General features: G+C 44.7%; 1 protein-coding gene across 1 annotated transcript in view; it reads left to right on the forward strand.

Annotated features, from left to right (window-relative positions):
- The window catches only part of MCPH1 (microcephalin 1), a 244,832-nt gene that overhangs the window by 216,848 nt on the left and 9,173 nt on the right, over nucleotides 1–18,811 (forward strand). Inside the window, exon 13 of the mRNA XM_011961508.1 lies at nucleotides 4,679–4,916. Within this exon, the coding sequence (XP_011816898.1) occupies nucleotides 4,679–4,916 (238 nt within the window). The remainder of the gene's footprint in view (nucleotides 1–4,678; nucleotides 4,917–18,811) is intronic.

Below are 18,811 nucleotides of genomic sequence, written 5' to 3' on the forward strand. Positions count from 1 at the left end.
TTTGAACCAGTTGTAGCATCTGAGTTAAGTAAAATGAATACACTCTGTTTATTTTATACCTGTATGAAAGCTATGTTTTTTGTTTTTTGTTTTTTTGAGACAGACTCTCGCTCTGTCACCCAGGCTGGAGTGCAGTGGCGCAATCTCGGCTCACTGCAACCTCCTCCTCCCGGGTTCCCGCGATTCTTCTGCCTCAGCCTCCCAAAAGTTATGATTTTTTTTTTTTTTTTTTTTTTTTTTTGAGACGGAGTCTCGCTCTGTCACCCAGGCTGGAGTGCAGTGGCCCAATCTCAGCTCACTGCAACCTCCGCCTCCCGGGTTCCCGCCATTCTCCTGCCTCAGCCTCCCGAGTAGCTGGGACTACAGGCGCCCGCCACCTCGCCCGGCTAGTTTTTTGTATTTTTAGTAGAGACGGGGTTTCACCGTGTTCGCCAGGATGGTCTCGATCTCCTGACCTCGTGATCCGCCCGTCTCGGACTCCCAAAGTGCTGGGATTACAGAGTTGAGCCACCGCGCCCGGCCAAAAGTTATGATTTTTTTAAAAACTATCTTTTAACTGTTTTTAGCTAGAAACTCCTGGGTCAATATATAAATAGATGAGCCTGGTTATCTCTGAGGTTCTCATTGAGATAACAACAAAAATAAAACAGCACAACGCCACCCAGCTGTCGTTCCCCTACTTACGCCTGTCCCCTCCACACGTCCTGCATGCACTCCTGTTTCTGGGGTGTGTGCGTGCGTGTGTGTGTGTGTGTGTGTGTATGTAACGGTTTGCAGTGAAATTAGAATCACTGGTTTTTTGTTGGGGGTGGGGAGTTGTTTTGTTTTGAGACAGGGTCTCACTCTGTTGCCCAGGCTGGAGTGCAGTGTCACAATCACAGTTCACTGCAGCCTCAACCTCCCGGGCTCAAGTGATCCTCCCACCTCAGCCTCCCAAGTAGTAGGAACTATAGGCATGTGACACCATGGCGGACTTGCTTATCTATCTATCTGTCTATCTATCTATCTATCTATCTATCTAGACAGGGTCTCCCTATGTTGCCCAGGCTGGTCTCAAACTCCTGGACTTAAGCAGTCCAATTGCCTCAGCCTCCCAAAGTGCTGGGATTACAGCTGTTAGCCACTTAGCCCAGCTGAAATCAGAGTTTAGAGCACATTGCTGTAAATTGCGATTACCAAGGGGATTGAAAAATCAATGAAAATAATCAACAGCAAGTTGACTTCAGAATCTGTGCCTTTAAGGCTTTTCCCCTTGATCTCCAGGTAACACGTAGGCTCCCTGGCGAGAGCCAGTGGTGACACAGTGAGAACACCGTCTGCTGCATCTAATGTTTGCAGCTTGTAATTCACAACTAACTTTTAAAAAAGTGCCAGTGCTGGGGAAATAGTGCTTTGCTGGATAGGAAAATTGGCCAAGATCAGAATGCTGAAGGCAATGTCACGGCACAAAGAAACTAGCTACTGAAATCACATCCTAAACATCCGAGAGGTTGACTTCCTTTTCTACTGCATTAGAAAAAGGTTTATTTACTGCTTATCCATATAGTAAGATAGAGATTTGATCTCACTTTTTGGTTAAGAACAACCATATCAAATTGTGTGTGTGTGTGTGTATGTGTGTGTGTGCATTTTCCAGAATTTTTAAAAATACACAGAGAACTCTTCACAGTTGTTAACTCTGGTAACAGGCGGGGGAGGCGGGGTGAGAACTGATCATAGTCTCAACGATGAACAAGATATTTCCAAAAATAGGTGGACTATTTCAAATGATTATTATTAGGATACTTTGGGCTTCTAGAAACAAAAACTTAACAAAAAAAGTCACTTAAAGAATTTAGGTTTGTTTTTTTTCTGACATAAAAACAAAATAAAGGATGATTTCAGTCTGGTCCATCAGTAGCTTAGAAGTGTTTTTCAGGACCCAGAGCTTTCCGCCTTCCCGCTGGGCCATTTTCAGCGTGTCCCGTGGCCTCTGGGGGCTTCAGTGATCCAGGCATCACATTAGACATGACAGTGTCGAGCAAAGAAGAGAAGTATTTCTGCTTATGCATCTGTTTATAATAGTGAGAAAAACTCCCTCAGAATCCCACCAGCGACTGATTCTCAGGTCGCACTGGCCAGGATTGAGGCCAGCTGTGCCATGCTTAGCTCAGTCATTTGCATTGTCATCACTGTGATTAGCTTGGACCAATCCTGGGACTTCTCCTTGGGCTTGAACACACGGCCAGGTGGAGGCTGGTGCCCCCAGAAAAAGTCTTTGTTCTGCCAACAAAGAAGACACAGACAACAGTGTCTAACAGGAAAAGCCCCTTTTTACTTTATACCCTTCCGTAGTTAGTATTGCTTCAACAATCAAATACTCTATTTTATTTTATTTTTTGAGACAGAGTCCTACTGTGTCACCCCGGCTGGAGCACAGTGGTACCATCTCTGCTCACTGCAACCTCTGCCTCCTGGATTCAAGTGATTCTCCTGCCTCAGCCTCCTGAGTAGCTGGGATTACATTACAAAATGCCCAGCTAGTTTTTGTAATTTTAGTAGAGATGGGGTTTCTCCATGTTGGTCAGACCAGTCTCGAACTCCTGACCTCAAGTGATCCACTCACCTCGGCCTCCCAAAGTGCTGGGATTATGCTGGGATTACAGGCGTGAGCTACTGCGCCTGGCCTTTTTTTTCTTACATAGAGTTTTGCTCTTGTTGCCCAGGCTGGAGTGCAGTGGCACGATCTCGGCTCACTGCAAGCTCCACCTCCCACGTTCACACCATTCTCCTGCCTCAGCTTCCTGAGTAACTGGGACTACAGGCGCTTACCATCATGCCCGGCTAATTTTTTGTATTTTTAGTAGAGACGGGGTTTCACTGTATTAGCCAGGATGATTTTGATCTCCTGACCTCATGATCCACCCACCTCAGCCTCCCAAAGTGCTGGGATTACAGGCGTGAGCCACCACACCCGGTCCCACGCCTGGCTAATTTTTTGTATTTTTAGTAGAGACAGAGTTTCACAGTGTTAGCCAGGATGATCTTGATCTCCTGACCTTGTGATCTGCCCACCTCAGCCTCCCAAAGTGCTGGGATTACAGGCATGAGCCACCGCGCCCAGCCAAATACTTTCATAGTGAACTTTCTGAATGTGTGTGTGTCCTACTTTAAGATGAAAGATATTCTTTCTTGATCCCGTTTCCATGCAGCTTGGCCCCATGATTCTAGGGACCATGGCTTTTTCTCGCAGTGTGACTCACAATTTGCCAAAGCAAATCTCTTGTCTTGCATCAGCTCAGTCTCTTTGTCTGCAAATTAAATCAATAGCCCTTTTTACAGCCTATCTCCCAGGACATATTGCTAAAAATACTCACAAAGTCACCATCCAGGAAGAATGATTTGCCCCTGCTGCCACTGTCTCCTGGAAGTCACATGAAAGTTGCTGAGGCTCGGTATTTATTATGCTGTAAAATTCAACGCAAGAGAAGAGAAAAAGCAAATTCCATGAGCAGATTTAAGTGTATTGGGTCTAATCCATTGATGCTGGAGCTATATTTTCACAGTAGGATCCTCTTTTGTTAAATATTAGAGTAGTATGAAAATCTAGCAGAAAAACAGTTCACTGTTTCTCTGATTTTGTGAGCGATGTGGGCTGTGGAACTTACTCTTTGCTGCTCTTCCCCCAACTCCACCCTATCCCTACCTCCAAGGTCAACCTTGTCTGCTGCCCCTGACTAAGATGACCCCAACCTCACTGCACCCCGGGTTATACTCCTCTGAGAAGGCCCTTTCATCCCTCCCCCCACATACATCCCCTCAAATCTCTAATTTGTGTGAACCATTCATTTCAGATATTGCAGGGAAAATATGCAAAACAAAATGTGGACGGCACATAACCCACAGCAGCTCTCAGAGGGTGTTTATACTCAAAAAGAAGTCTTTACCAACCCATAGTTAGGAAAATGCATGTTCAGAATAACTGGGCCTTCCGGCAGTCCTCTGGGTCAGCCAGATGACCACACGTTGCCAGAATGAGAAGCAGAGCAGCTTCACATCCCTGTTTCTGAAATGTTTCCCAACAGCTCATTGAAACAACCTCGAGACACCTCTCTCCCGCAAACCTAGTGTGTTATGGGAACGGCTCTAGGAATTCTCCTTCTGCATTGCCTCACTGTCCCTTTCCCCGTCCAAACCAGGATATTGGATTTACAGCATTTCTTAGATTCTATAAAAGTCCTTTTCTGCCAAGAGCCTGGAGCACGCTGGATTGAATGACTCTCTTCCAGCACAGCCGGCATTTGCAGTGCATTAGAATCTTGCCATCACTTGCACACGTCACCAAGTTACTTTAGCTGGAGTTCAGCCTAGCTACGGCTCTGCTCTGCTCTGCTCTGCTAACAGTTGCTCTCCAATATTTTGTTTGAGGATTTGTAGTAATTCAAAGGCCTATACTTTTTTTTTTTTTCTGATTTATTCCCTTGGAGTTTTACTCATGGATACTTCAGAAAATGTCAGTTTTATGTCATTAATGTCATCATCTTCTCTGGGTTCTCAGATTCGAAATTCACAGGAGCATGGCAGCCTTACATTCAGTCTATTCTTTTCCCAAAAAAGGAAGTAAACCGCAACAGTTCACCTATGCTATGGAGACTGAAGTGGCCCCACCTCTGTAATGCTCTCTCTGTCTGCCCCACAGCTGTGCCGAAGGGACTGCCACTTGTCTGCAGGGCCGTACCGCGGAACCCTCTTTGCCGACCAGCCAGTGATGTTTGTCTCGCCTGCCAGCAGCCCCCCAGTGGCCAAGCTCTGTGAACTAGTCCACCTGTGCGGAGGCCGGGTCAGCCAAGTCCCCCGCCAGGCCAGCATCGTCATCGGGCCCTACAGCGGAAAGAAGAAAGCAACAGTCAAGTATCTGTCCGAGAAATGGGTCTTAGGTAAGAACCTAGGCACAGAGACACTGTTGTGTGGTCCAGATCTATGAACAGGTTTCCAGGGAGGGCGGCGTCACGCTCACACCCCCTTCCACGCAGCTGGGGCACCTGGGTTGATGTCCCAGCCTCCAGCATCTGCCCTGGCAGCGTCATGTGGTCACCCTCGGCATTCCCGCTCCTTGCTGTCAGCAGAAGCACAGTTCACAAGGAAATGGGAACTCTAACTGGACTCCCCACTTGACTTTCCTGGCTTGTGTGAAAAACCCAGTCCACCCAAAGCCACCCCAAGCCACCCCTGTGGGCACAGGCTCTCCAGGCACCCACTTAGACCCTCCCTCCCCAGTGCCTCCTTGTCCTACTTCAAGAGTCCCTGGCAGCGCCCGGCGTTAGGGCCCAAGCCCCCGTCCCTGTCATCCCCTCTCCCAGGTACATCTCATGATCACTCCGTCTGCTCATGTGCTCGAAGGGCGTTAAAGACCTTTTATTTCACAAAGTGAGCACAGTGTGACCGTAATGTCCCGCGCTGGCATTCATGGAGTTGCGTCAGGTGCCGTGTGCAATTCTGGGGAGGAGGAGGTGGTAGGAGCTGCGCTGTGAGCGGAGGAGGCTGGACCCACGCCAAGCTCACACGCGGGCTCCGGGGGAGGCTGGACCCACGCCACGCTCACACGCGGGCTCCGGGAGACTTGCAGGGGATCCCCGGAGAAGGGGGCTGAGGAAGAGTGTGAAGCAAGGCTGGCCTGGGGGATGCGGACGAGGCAGGGGCAGCATCTGTGCCACAACTTACGCACCCTGCGGTGGAGTCACGCGTGGCAGGACAAGCCTAGGGCTCCACTGTGGGTGAACCCCACATCCTCCTCCACAGGGTTGTGAAAAACGTGTTAGTTTGCTTGGGCTGCCATCACAAAATACTACAGGCTGGGTGGCTTCAACAACAAGCATGTCTGTCAGTTCTGGAGGCTGGAGGTCTAAGAGGGGGTATCGGCAGCGTTGGTTTCTCCTGAGCTTGCAGACGGCTGCCTTCTTCCTGCGATCTCCCATGGCCTTTCCTCCATGCACACACATCTCTGGTGTCTCCGTGTGGTCTGAATTTTCTCTTCTCTAAGGATACCAATCAGATTGGATTAGGGCTCACCCAGTGACAGAGTTTTATTTATTTTTTTGAGACTGTGTCTCGCTGTGTCACCCGGGCTGGAGTGCAGTAGCACGATCACGGCTCACTGCAGCCTCAACCTCTCTGGCTCAAGCTGGAACTACCGGTACATGCCACCACGCCCAGCCCTTTGTGTGTGTGTGTGTGTGTGTGTGTGTGTGTATGTAGAGATGGGGTTTCCCTGTGTTGCCCAGGATGGTCTCAAACTCTGGGGCTCAAGCGATCCTCCTGCTTTGGCCTCCCAAAATGCCGGGATTACGGGTGTGAGCCACTGCACCCGGCCCCAGTGGCATCATTTTAACTTGTCTTATTCAAGGTGCCATCTCCACATACAGTCTCATCCTGAGTTACTGAGGGTTAAGACATCGACATATGAATTTTGGCCAGACACAATTCAACCCATAACAACGAATCACTCCAGTTTCAGCACCTGGGGCCAAGATCCTTACCTGGCTTTAGAGGTGTATCCTTTCTCCCTCTCTCTCTCTCTCTGCCATTCTCTCATTCTTTTTCTCTCTCTTTGCTTCCATCTCTTTCCATGTTTCTTTTTTTTTTGAGACGGAGTCTTGCTCTGTCGCCCAGCCTGGAGTGCAGTGGCCGGATCTCAGCTCACTGCAGGCTCCGCCTCCCAGGTTTATGCCATTCTCCTGCCTCAGCCTCTCAAGCAGCTGGGACTACAGGCACCCGCCACCTCGCCCGGCTAGTTTTTTGTATTTTTTAGTAGAGACGGGGTTTCACTGTGTTAGCCAGGATGGTCTCGATCTCCTGACCTCGTGATCTACCCGTCTCGGCCTCCCAAAGTGCTGGGATTACAGGCTTGAGCCACCGCGCCCGGCCTCTTTCCATGTTTCTTATTCAGTCTCCTTTCTTAGTACTTCTGCGTGTCTCTAAATCCTAAACTTCTGGCTTTTCTCACCCCCTGCTAAACATTATCCTTTAATAGACAAGTAGATACTGTGTTTGTCCAAGTTACATTCATAGCTAACTATGGACATTTTACAAACATCACTTACATGATTGATGGCCATCCTTTCATGTATTTTAAAAGCGTGGCAACCAAAAGTAATTTTTTACTCTGGCGCAGAGTAATTCATCTTTTGCCTGGAAACTAACTTCCAAAAACAAAAACTATGATTTTAGCTACAGTCCAAAAGCTAAGAGGCTGTTTACTGTTTTCTAAATGCCAAGAACATAACCTTCAAAACATCCTATGTTCTGAAACAGAGGTTGTTGTTTTGTTTTTTTGGAAAAGTGTATTATCAAAATTCCACTGACTGCAGAACTGGGCCTGAAGGCGTGTCTGGCCAGCTGACGGAACTGTGCACACGATTGATATCCACGGTGCCTACCAACAGGCAGTCTTTTTGGAGTTTGGAAAGCGTGTGCCATGCAGGGCCCGAGCCTGCCTCTGTTTCCAGGTTGGGTGGCTCTGACGGCTCCTTCCTGTGGCTCCTGCATCCTTGTGTGGAGTCACGCTTGCTCGGTGGCTGCTCACTTCCTCCGGTTGTTTTGCCGCTGAGCTCTCCCGCCCGTGGGTTTTCAGGAGGTGAATGTCTATCTGCTTAACCCCAAGGCTTCGTTCCCACAAAGCCCTTCAGAGTTCTCTGACTTCCAGGGCTGGGCCACAGGCCCCAGCCTCTTTTTCTTTCCTCCTGTAACGTGTGTCCTGTTTCTGATTTCTCACCAATTATGCCATCTGTGTGTGCCCTTGGTAACATCTGGGTATTGTGTGTGCTGCAGCCTTCACCCATGTGAGACGAGTCCCCTCACTCGCCGGCCACCGGACCCCAGTGTAGTGGGCGTCTCCAGTACCAGGCTCTCCAGCCCACACTCTCTGGGATGTAAGATCACATAGTTTGCAAGTATTTATTGGCTTGTTATTTTTCTTTTTGTGAATTGAATTCCAATCCAGTAGCTGCAGCTATGTACAAATAAAGGAGGGTTTATTTTTCTGTCCGTACATACTTCTGGCCTTTCTCACCCTCTGCTAATCATTATCCTTTAACAGACAAGTAGATTTTTTTGTATTTTTCTCTTTGTGAATTGAATTCCAATCCAGTAGCTGCAGCTATGTACAAATAAAGGAAGGTTTATTTTTCTGTCCATACATACACTTGTAAACCTACAGAACACACGGTCCAGGGCATTGCATTTCCTACTCATCCAGGTCCAGGTTGGCCATTTGCTTATTCTCTAACCAGAAGCAAATTACATACTTTTTTTTTTTTTTTTTTTCTGAGATGGAGTCTCGTTCTGTCACCAGGCTGGAGTGTGCAGTGGCGAGATCTCAACTCACTGCAACCTCCACCTCCTGGATTCAAGTGATTCTCCTGCCTCAGCCTTCCCAGTAGCTGGCACCTGCCACCATGCCTAGGTAATTTTTGTATTTTTAGTAGAGATGAGGTTTCACCATGTTTGCCAGGCTGGTCTCAAACTCCCAACCTCAAGTGATCCTCCTGCCCCAGCCTCCCAAAGTGCTGGGATTACAGGCGTGAGCTACTGTGCCTAGCTGAAATCACCTATTTTCTGTAGAATGCATTTACTTCATATATGAAACAGAGTGATAACCTCTACCTTGCTTACCCCACATGTTGGTTAAAGGAGAACACAGAGAGTGCAAACGCCCTGCGGCAGACATAGGCTTGTGAAGCATGGCAGGTAGACAATGTCCATGGATGTGTCCTCGTCATCCCTTCAACAGAGCACATTGTGTCTTTTGGAGACCTTTTTTCCTCCCATTAATTTCCATTATAACAAATGCTTCTCTGGACAATATTTCATTCTCAAAATATCGCAATATTGAAAAACTAGGAATATATCAAACCATTTTAAAGCATCAAATTGAAAGCAAAAGTTATTTTGTTTAAATTATGAAAAGACAATACTCCAAAAAAATCAATTAAATTGATTCAAACTGGAATATCAGCTGCTGTGTAAGATAGGGTCCCCTGGGCATCTAAGAGGAATTTGAGCCAGGCATGGTGGCCCATGCCTGTTGTCCTAGCTACGTGGGAGCTTGGCTTGAGCCCAGAAGTTCAAGGCTGCGGTGAGCTATGATCCCACCGCTGTACTCCAGCCTAGGCGACAGAGCAAGACCCCATCTCTAAAAAGGAAAAAAAAGAATCATTTTTCAGTACCCTCATATTGTTTCTGTATCTTACAGTCTTGTTTTGCAGATGTCGTAAAGTCACAGGGCATGGGGAACCAGGAGTTTTTTTTTTTTAGCCACTAGGCACCTCTTTGAGAAGTTTCTTTTCTTTTCCTTTCTTTATTATTATTCGTTTTTTTTGGCCAGAGGAGTGAAAGGAAGGTAGGCACTAAAAGCACAGCTCTTCCCCTGGGACTGCAGCATCCTAGCACCACCGTCCTCCTGCAAGCCTTTTGTTTCTGCATGGTCTGTATCTCAAGACCAACAACTCTGTATCTACAAACATAAAAATTGTTTGTGATTATTTTACTTGTAAGAATTTCTTTCGAGCTCAGCTCTGAGGTGACCCTCAGCTCGCCCACCACCCCAGCTGCCCCACCTTGCTGGCAGAGAACAAGGGGTGGAGGTGTGAAGTCACCAAGCAGGGCTCAGCATACAAAATGTAAGCCACGCCTCACTCACTTGCTCCCTGGAGAATTTCATCCGCGCCGCATTGCCTAATAACGGGGTTATCGGAAAGGTCATGATTACGTTCCCTATTCATTCCCTGGAGTCTTTTTTCCCTGAAACTGTATTGTACTTGGGCCAAGATTCTTGATGAATCATTCAACCAGAAGGAGAAATGGGGTTGTTGTTGGTTTTTTTTTTTTTCTTTTTGAGAGAGAGCACATTTGTGGGTGGTTGAATATGGAAAAAAATAAACAGGAAAACAAAAATGAAATTCCCGGCCCTAGGAAATAAAATGTTACCTTTACCTGATATTGGTAACATATTATATTTGAAAGCATTTGCTAATGATTGCATTTTCCCCCCAACACTCCCATGACATATAATTCCCATTTTACAAGTCACGAAACGAAGACCCTGGGGTCTGAAGGAACTTGGCTGGGGTGAGGATGTTAGCCCTTGGGTGGGGCTCTGAGCCCCAGCACGGTCCTCAAGGGTCTGTGACATTTGTGCTGTGGTCAGCTCTGTGCACTCTTCCCTCCCTGCTGCTGTTATCACGAAAGGCTGGCTTGGCCTTTCTCATAGGCGTATTTCCACTCTCAGGCGCCCTTTTATTGTCTGGGCTCCATTCAAGTGATAAGACATACATTTATGCTATTGTGGGAACATAATGTAATATTCTCAACAGCATTGCCAAAAAAAAAAAAAAGTTTAGCCTCCGCATGATTTCCTTATAACTTATAAAGAAAATTTGGTTTGAACATGTCCCCATGTCGATGTTTTCAGGAAAAAGATCCGATAGCATGCAGGCCTTCTCATGCTGGCCTGGCTCATTCATCGTTTCCCCTAATGACTGACCAGAAAAATGCACGATGCTCCCATGGGGCCACTCGGGAGGCCTCAGGCCTTCAGGCTTCCTGATTCGATAGACACATGAGGCTTGATCAGAGTCACCGCAGTCCACATTTCCATTGCCTCAATAAGGAACCAGTCGCAGACAGGGAAGGCCGTCTGCAGAAGTTGTGGCAAGTGGCAGAGAGGAGAGTGAGGATGGGGACTGCCCCCTTCCAGCCCCTCTCCTCCAAGGACAGCCTCATTTTATCCCCACCCAGGTTTCCACACCCAGGAGCTCAGCAACCAATCAGAAAATGTTTGTAGATTTCGAAGACACAATTCAGACAATATGAAGAATTATTTTTCCTTTGAGTTGTTCTCAAAACAGATGAACTCTACCAGGATATAAATGAATGAGAACTAAAACTGGTGGAATTTGGTAATGTCAACATCTGATATGTTTAGGCTTTTAAATATGTATATACAGCCAGGCGCAGTGGCCCATGCCTGTAATCTCAGCACTTTAGGAGGCCAAGGCAGGTGGGTCGTTTGAGCCCAGCAGCAGTTCAAGTCCAGCCTGGGCAACATGGTGAAATCTCGTCTATACAAAAAATTACAATAATTAGTGGGTATGCTGGTGTAAGCCTATAGTTCCAGCTACATGGGAGGCTAAGGTGGAGGATCACCTGAGCTCAGGGCTACAGTGAGCTGTGATCACACCACTGCATTCCAGCCTGTGCAACAGAGTGAGACTCTGTCTCAAAAAAAAAAAAAAAAAATATATATATATATATATAGTTTAAAAATTAACTGCTAGCTCCTAAAACAGTATTTCACCATTAGCTTTGGAAAGGTTTGCCCAGAAAATGAATTTCTAAGTACTCCCTTTATTGCATTTATTGGTCAAACTAATGATCCTAGATGGTTATCTTTGAAATTTCCTAAACTTTTGGGTCCCTGTCGTTAAACTTATGCCAACAGAACTCAACTCACTGGATGTGAATTGTATCAGAGATGTAAAGGTTTAAAAACATAGGCCGGGCGTGGTGGCTCATGCCTGTCATCCCAGCACTTTGGGAGGCCCAGGCAGGTTGATCACCTGAGGTCAGGAGTTCAGACCAGCCTGGCCGACATGGTGAAACCCCCGTCTCTACTAAAAATACAAAATTAGCCGGGCCTGTTGGTGTGTGCCTGTCGTCTCAGCTACTCAGGAGGCTGAGACAGGAGAATTGCTTGAACCTGCGAGGCAGAGGTTGCAGTGAGCTGAGATTGCACCACTGCTCTCCAGCCAGGGCAGTAAGAGCAAAACTCCATCTTGAAAAAAAAAAAAAAGTTTAAAAGTATATTAAAAGCAGACAAAAAAAAATAGTAAAAACCTAGAACACAGAAGTCAGCTGTCTATTCAATTCAGAATAAGAAATATTGTAGACAAGGCAACATTTTATATCCATTAGAAATGTGGTGGTTGGTTTGAGAACTGAAACCAGCCATGCATATGCTGCTCCAAGCATTTTGGTTGTGGCAGGAGCTATTTTGCTGTATGAATTCACAAAGCCCCCCGCAAACACTCCCATGCTTAGGGGTGAATGCTCAAGTGTGTCACAGCTGCCTTGCAGCTCTGAGGATCAGAAAGGTTAATGGACATAAAAGAAACTTCAAAGCTCAACCTCCTAATGGGAAGCTGCCCTTGGTTTTAGGCTGTCTTTGCTTATTGACCGACTGAATTCATGCTTTGGGTTATGACTGTAGGAGAGATTTTCTTGTGTCTTTGGAGCATGCTGAACTTGTGTTCCTTTTTGTTATTGCACATTAGGCAGTCAGTGTTGAACCTAAAGTGACCTAAAGTGACCGAGCTCATGTTATGGGCTGAATTTTGTCTCCCCAGAATTCATAGGTTGAAGCCTTCCCGGTCCTTAGAACATGATTGTAGCTGGAGCTAGGGCCCTTAAAGACGTAAATAAGGTAACATGAGGTCATAAGGGCAAGGCCCTAATCCAATATGACTGGTGTCCTTATATGAAGAGGAAGAGACCAGGCATAGTGGCTCATGCCTATAATCCCAGCACTTTGGGAGGCCAAGGCTAGCAGATCACTTGAGGTCAGGAGTGTGGGACCAGTGTGTTCAACATGGTGAAACCCTGTCTCTACTAAAAATACAAAATTAGTTGGGCATGGTTGTGGGCACCTGCAGTCCCAGCTACTCCGGAGGCTGAGACAGGAGAATCCCTTGAACATGAGAGGCGGAGGTTGCGGTGAGCCATGATCCCACCACTGCACTCCAGCCTGTGCAACAGAGCAAAACTCCATCTCAAAAAAAAAGAAAGAAAGAAAGAAAGAAAGAAAGAAAGAAAGACAAATAAACACCAAAGATACATTTGCACAGAGAAGAGTCCAAGTGAGGACACAGGGAGAAGGTGGCCATCTGCAACCCGAGGGGTCTCTCAGGAAGCCTCAGGAGAAACTAACCCCGTGACACCTTGGTCTTGGACTTCCTGCCCTCCAAACGGTGACAAAATAAATGTCTGCTGTTGAAGCCACCCACCCTGAGGCATTTTGTTATGGTAGCCTAAGCAAACTGGTTCAGTCCAAAACGAATTCTGACATCACCTGTGGAAATCTGCTTTTAGACAGCAGGAAACTGAGGGCCTCTGAGTTTCTAGGCCAGAGTCATGCGGTGAATTAACAAAAGACCCAGAATCCCAGCCCCAGCTCCTGATTTTCAGTTCAGAATCTTCCTTGGTAAGAGGCAGAAACTTATCCTGGGCCCAAAAAGTGGAAAACTCTTTTTCATTTTCACAGCCACTGACTGTCATGGTTCCCAGACTGTATACCACAGAACCTGGTGTTCCACAAACTTCCCCAGTTTGGAGCAAGAGAAAAAAGTAGTTGGATGAAATGATCTCATTTTACTTTTTAATCAATTTTTCTTAAATGTTGGTGCTTGAAAATAAATGGATGGCAGTAAAGTACTCCTGAAGGACATAGGAGGAAAGAAATAAAAGAGACAATACTAAATGTGAGCAAAATGGCAGCAGGGCAAAAAAGAGGCTCAGCAATCGCAAAAAAAACTGAGTCTCTGGCGGGGAAAAAACTTATAAATAGTAAAAATCCTGACAATGTTGAAAAAGAAAGGAAGCGAGAGGGTTCCATGAGAAATACTAAGAATGAAATTGGAGCTGTCACTGCAGCTATAGGAAGGATATTTTAAAATCATAAGAGAGCATGATGAACAATTTAATACCAATAAATTTGAAAACAGGTAAGATGGATAATTTTTAGAAAAATGTTACCAAAATGGATTCAAGAAACAGAAAATCTAAACAAGTTCAAGCACTAAAAAAATTAAATAGGTAAAATATGTACATCAGCTGGGTGCAGTGGCTCATGCCTGTAATCCCAACACTTTGGGAGGCCAAAGTGGACAGATCACTTGGGGTCAGGAACTGGAGACCAGCCTGACCAACACAGTGAAACGCTGTCTCTACTAAAGATACAAAATTAGCCAGGCATGGTGGTGCATGCCTGTGATCCCAGCTACTTGGGAGGCTGAGGCAGGAGAATCGCTTGAACCCGAGAGGCAGAGATTGCAGTGAGCTAAGATTGTGCCATTGCACTCCAGCCTGGGCAACAAGAGCAAAACTCTGTCTCAAAAGAAAAAAAAAAAAATCAATTATGTATCAACAAAAAAAGAAAATTTTAAAAAGTAACAATTTAAGAAAGTCAAATAGGCAATCAAAAGTATTCCTCTCACCAGCCACTAAAACGGCACCTGCACATGGGAATGGTAGCAAAATGACAGACGAGGAAACTCTAAGCTCTCATCCACCACATGAACCACTAAAACCAGGCAGAAGCTGTCTGCAGTGACATTGCAGGTGCTCTGAACAACCACCAAATGCATACAGCAACCAGCAAATACAGCAAATGCCTGATCGAGGAAAAGCTATGTTCAAGTCCGCAGGAAAGTTTTGTGGCATGTGATGGCAACCCAGTTCCCAGTTCCCTTCCTCAAGCTGCAGGGAGCAGACTGGACGTTATTTGTTCTAGTCTGGCTGGTTCATACCTGAAGGATTGATCCTCCTCTCTGTCTCACATAACATGCAAGGTGGGCAAGAAAAAGAGGTGGGCATGGCTCATGAAAGCCGCAGAGAGGCAATTAGGGTAGAAATAGATAAATTGAACTATATACACATTAAAGACTTCAGTGCATCAAAGGATGTAGTCAACAGAGTGAAAAGCAATCTATGGAATCGGAGAAAATATTTGCAAATAACGGGTTAATCTTCAGAATATATAAAGAACTCCTGCAAGTCAACAACAAAAAAAAACCCGATTTCAAAGTGAGCAAAGAACTTGAATAAACATTTCTTCAAAAAAGAGGATAAAGAGATGATATAAATAGGTACATGAAAAGATGGTTAACATTACTAATCATTAGGAAAATTACTAATCATTAGGAAAATGCAAATCAAACCCACAATGAGATAGCACCTCAGCACCTCACACCCATTATGATTGCTACTATTAAAAACAAAACAAAACAAACAAAAACAAACAAACACCACAGAAAATAACAAGTGTTGGTAAGGATGTGGAAAGTTGGAACCCTTGTGTCCTCGTGTAGCGTTGGGAATGTAAGATACTATAGCCACAATAGAAGACAGTGTGGCAGTTCATCAAAAAAATGAAAAATAGAATTACTCTATGATCCAAGAATTCCCCTTCTGGGTATATATCAAAAACAAATTGAAAGCAGGATCTCAAAACAGTATTTGTACATCCACATTTATAGCAGCATTGTTCACAACAGCCAAAAGGCAGAAGCCCAAGTGTTCATCAGTGGATGCATAATAAACAAAATATGGTCTATCCATACGGTGGAATATTATTCACCCTTAAAAAGGAAGGAGATTCTGATACATGTAACACTGTGGATGAACTTTGAAAACATCATGTTGAGTGAAATAAGCCAGAAACAAAAGGACAAATATCATATGACTACACTTATAAGAACTTAGAATAGACAAAGTCACAGAGACAAAGTATAGTTGAGTTACCAAGGGTGGAGTAGGCAGGAAGGGAGTGGATAATTATTGTTTAATGGCTACAGATTCAGTTTTGGATAATGAGAACATTCTGGAAATTGATAATAATAGTGATGATGGCTGCACAGCATTGCTAATGCACTTCATGCCACTGAAGTGGACACTTCAAAATAGCTAATATAGTAAATTTTATGTTATGTCTATCAAACTTTTAAAGGCACCCTTCACAGATAGTTTTAGTAGTAAGTTTTACCAAACATTATAAAGTTTTGCAGGAAAAAAATAGGAATCTATTCCCCTCATTTTACAAGGCTAGCATGATCTTGACCTAATACTGGTTTAAAAAACTGATTTGTAAACAAGTGCATAAAAATCTGAGGCTGGATGTGGTGGCTCACACCTGTAATCCCAACACTTTGGGAGGCCAAGGCAGGCGGATCATGAGGTCAGGAGATCGAGACCATCCTGGCTAACACAGTGACACTGCATCTCTACTAAAAATAGAAAAAATTAGCTGGGCATGGTGGTATGTGCCTGTAGTCCCAGCTACTCGGGAGGCTGAGGCAGGAGAATTGCTTAAACCTGGAAGAAAGAGGTTGCAGTGAGCTGAGATCGCGCCATTGCACTCCAGCCTGGGCAACAGAGTGAGACTCGTCTAAGAAAAAAAAAAAAACCTCCAAAATAAGATATTTTTTCAAGTCAAATTTGACAGTGTGTTTTTAAAACACACACATACATAACCAAGTGTGGTTTAACCTAAGAATGAAAGGATAAATGAATAGCATTAAGTCTTCTTTTTTCTAATCCATTAATTTTCCTAGTAGTGTTAAAAAGCAGTAGGGAAGATTCAATGCCCAGTAATGATTTAAAAAAACAAAAAAACAAAAACAACAACAACAAAAAACCTCTTCAGAAACCAGGAATAGATAACTTTCTTAACTATGGAGGTTATCGATAAAAAACGTACAACAAATATTGAATGGTGAAAACCTTAGTTTAAGGCTTAAATCAGGTACAAGACACACATGAATGCTATTACTCTTACTCTTCAACAGCGTTCTTTGATTCCTAGTCAAGGGGATAAAATAAGAAAACGAAATTATAAGAATTATAGAGGAAGGGACATATTTTGTTTTCATGTTTGCACATTTTGTTTGCAGTTGTCTACATAGAAACATAAAGAGTCAATAGACTGTTACAACTCATTCAGCAAAATTACTGTTTATACGATCCACTCCCTGAAATCACTAGCATTTGTATACCCAATGATAAACAATTATAAAATGTAATAGAAAAAATAGTAAATAATAGTGGATTCAAGGCTAGTCACGTAATACAGGTTGAACATTCCTAATTTTAATCTGAAATGCTCCAATATCCTAAACTTTTTGAGTGCCAACTTGTCAACACAAGTGGAAAATTCCACACCTGACCTCATGTGACAAGGCATAGTCAAAGCACAGGTGCATGACATGGTTGATTTAGTGTCCCCAAGGGAAAAAAGACCCACCCAGCCCCCTTCAACTACAGTATAACTTTTCCATGCACACCCAGATTCCCCCACGCAAGCATGCCCACAACGTATAATAAAATGGCACGTGTGCAGGCTGGACGCACCCACCACAGATTCCCCATGATACCTCACGTGGGGCAGAGAACTCCATGCATTACTCACTGTGGTTTTTTGCTTATTCTCTGCTGTGTCATGTAAAAATATTACTGAAAATGTCAAAAAGGCCTGCAGATCCCCCCTGTGTGTAACAGTGATCAGAAAAAGAGGAAGAATTTATGTTTATCAATAGCACAGGCAACCTGTTGGGGGAACTGAACAGCAGTATAAGTGTGAAACGTCTTACAGAAGTGTGAAACGTCTTACAGAAGAGTGTTGGGATGACCACCATACATGACCTGAAGACACAGAAGGATACACTTTTGAAGTTCTGTGCTGAATGTGATGAGCAGAAGTTAATGAAAAATAGGAAAACTCTGCGTAAAGCTAAAAATGAAGACGTCAATCGTGTATTGAAAAACTAGATCTGAACACGTGTATCACACTGAACACGTGCCACTCAGTGGTATGCTGATCGTGAAACAAGCGAAGATCTATCCCGATGAACTGAAAATTGAAGGGAACTGTGAATATTCAACAGGCTGGTTGCAGGTATTAAGAAATGACATGGAATTCAAGTTTTAAAGCACCTGCAGATCACAAGGCAGAGTCGAAACTCATTGACGAGTTTGCCAAGATTATCGCTGATGAAAATCTGATGCCAGAACAAGTCTGTATTACTGATGAGACATCACCATTTGGGTGCTGTTGCCCCAGAAAGATGCTGACTACAGCTGATGGGACAGCCCCTACAGGAATTAAGGATGGCAAGGACAGAATGACTTGCAGTGCTGTGCAAATGCAGCAGGCACGCGTAAGTGTAAACTTGCTGTCATGGGCAGAAGCTTTTGTCCTTGCTGTTTTCAAGGAATAAATTTCTTATCAGTCCATTATTATGCTAACAAAAAGGCGTGGGTCACCCGGGGCATCTTTTCTGATCGATGTTACAAACATTTCGCACAGGCCTCTTGTGCTCGCTGCAGAAAAGTTGGACCAGATGGTGACAGCAAGATTTTCTTATGCCTTGACTACTGTTCTGCTGATCCCCCAACTGAAATTCTCATAAAAGATAATATTGATGCTGTGTACTTCCCCCCAATTGTGACTTCTTGAGTTCAGCCATGTAACCAGGTATCTTTAGATCAATGGAAAGTAAGTATAAAAACACTTTCTTGAATTGCATGCTCGCAGCAGGGAACGGAGGTGTAGGTGTAGACGATTTTCAGGAGCTGAGCACGAAGGAGCCATATACGCTGTTGCCAACGCTTGCAATACAGTGACTAAAGACACAGCTGTGCGTGCCTGGCGTGACCTCTGGCCTACGACTGTGTTCAGTGATGATGATGAACAAGGTGGTGACTTAGAAGAATTCAGCTTGTCAAGTGAGAAGAAAAGGACGTCTGACCTCCTTACCTATGGAAAAAATATACCTTCCGAGTTCATCAGTCAGCTGGAAGAAGTAGACATTAATGTTGTTTTTAACACTGATAATGGGCTCCAGTTGTTCATTTCACTGACTGATGAAGCTATAGCCAGAATGGTTCTGAATCAAGGTGTTCATGATGATACCAACCATGAGATTATGTTAACACTGCAGAAAAAGCACCCGTGGACAGCGTGGAGCACATGTGTGATGGGTTAACTGAGGCCTAGAGCAGCGTG

The sequence above is a fragment of the Colobus angolensis genome, unplaced genomic scaffold, assembly GCF_000951035.1.
Source record: "Colobus angolensis palliatus isolate OR3802 unplaced genomic scaffold, Cang.pa_1.0 Scaffold559, whole genome shotgun sequence".
NCBI classification, from domain to species: domain Eukaryota; kingdom Metazoa; phylum Chordata; class Mammalia; order Primates; family Cercopithecidae; genus Colobus; species Colobus angolensis.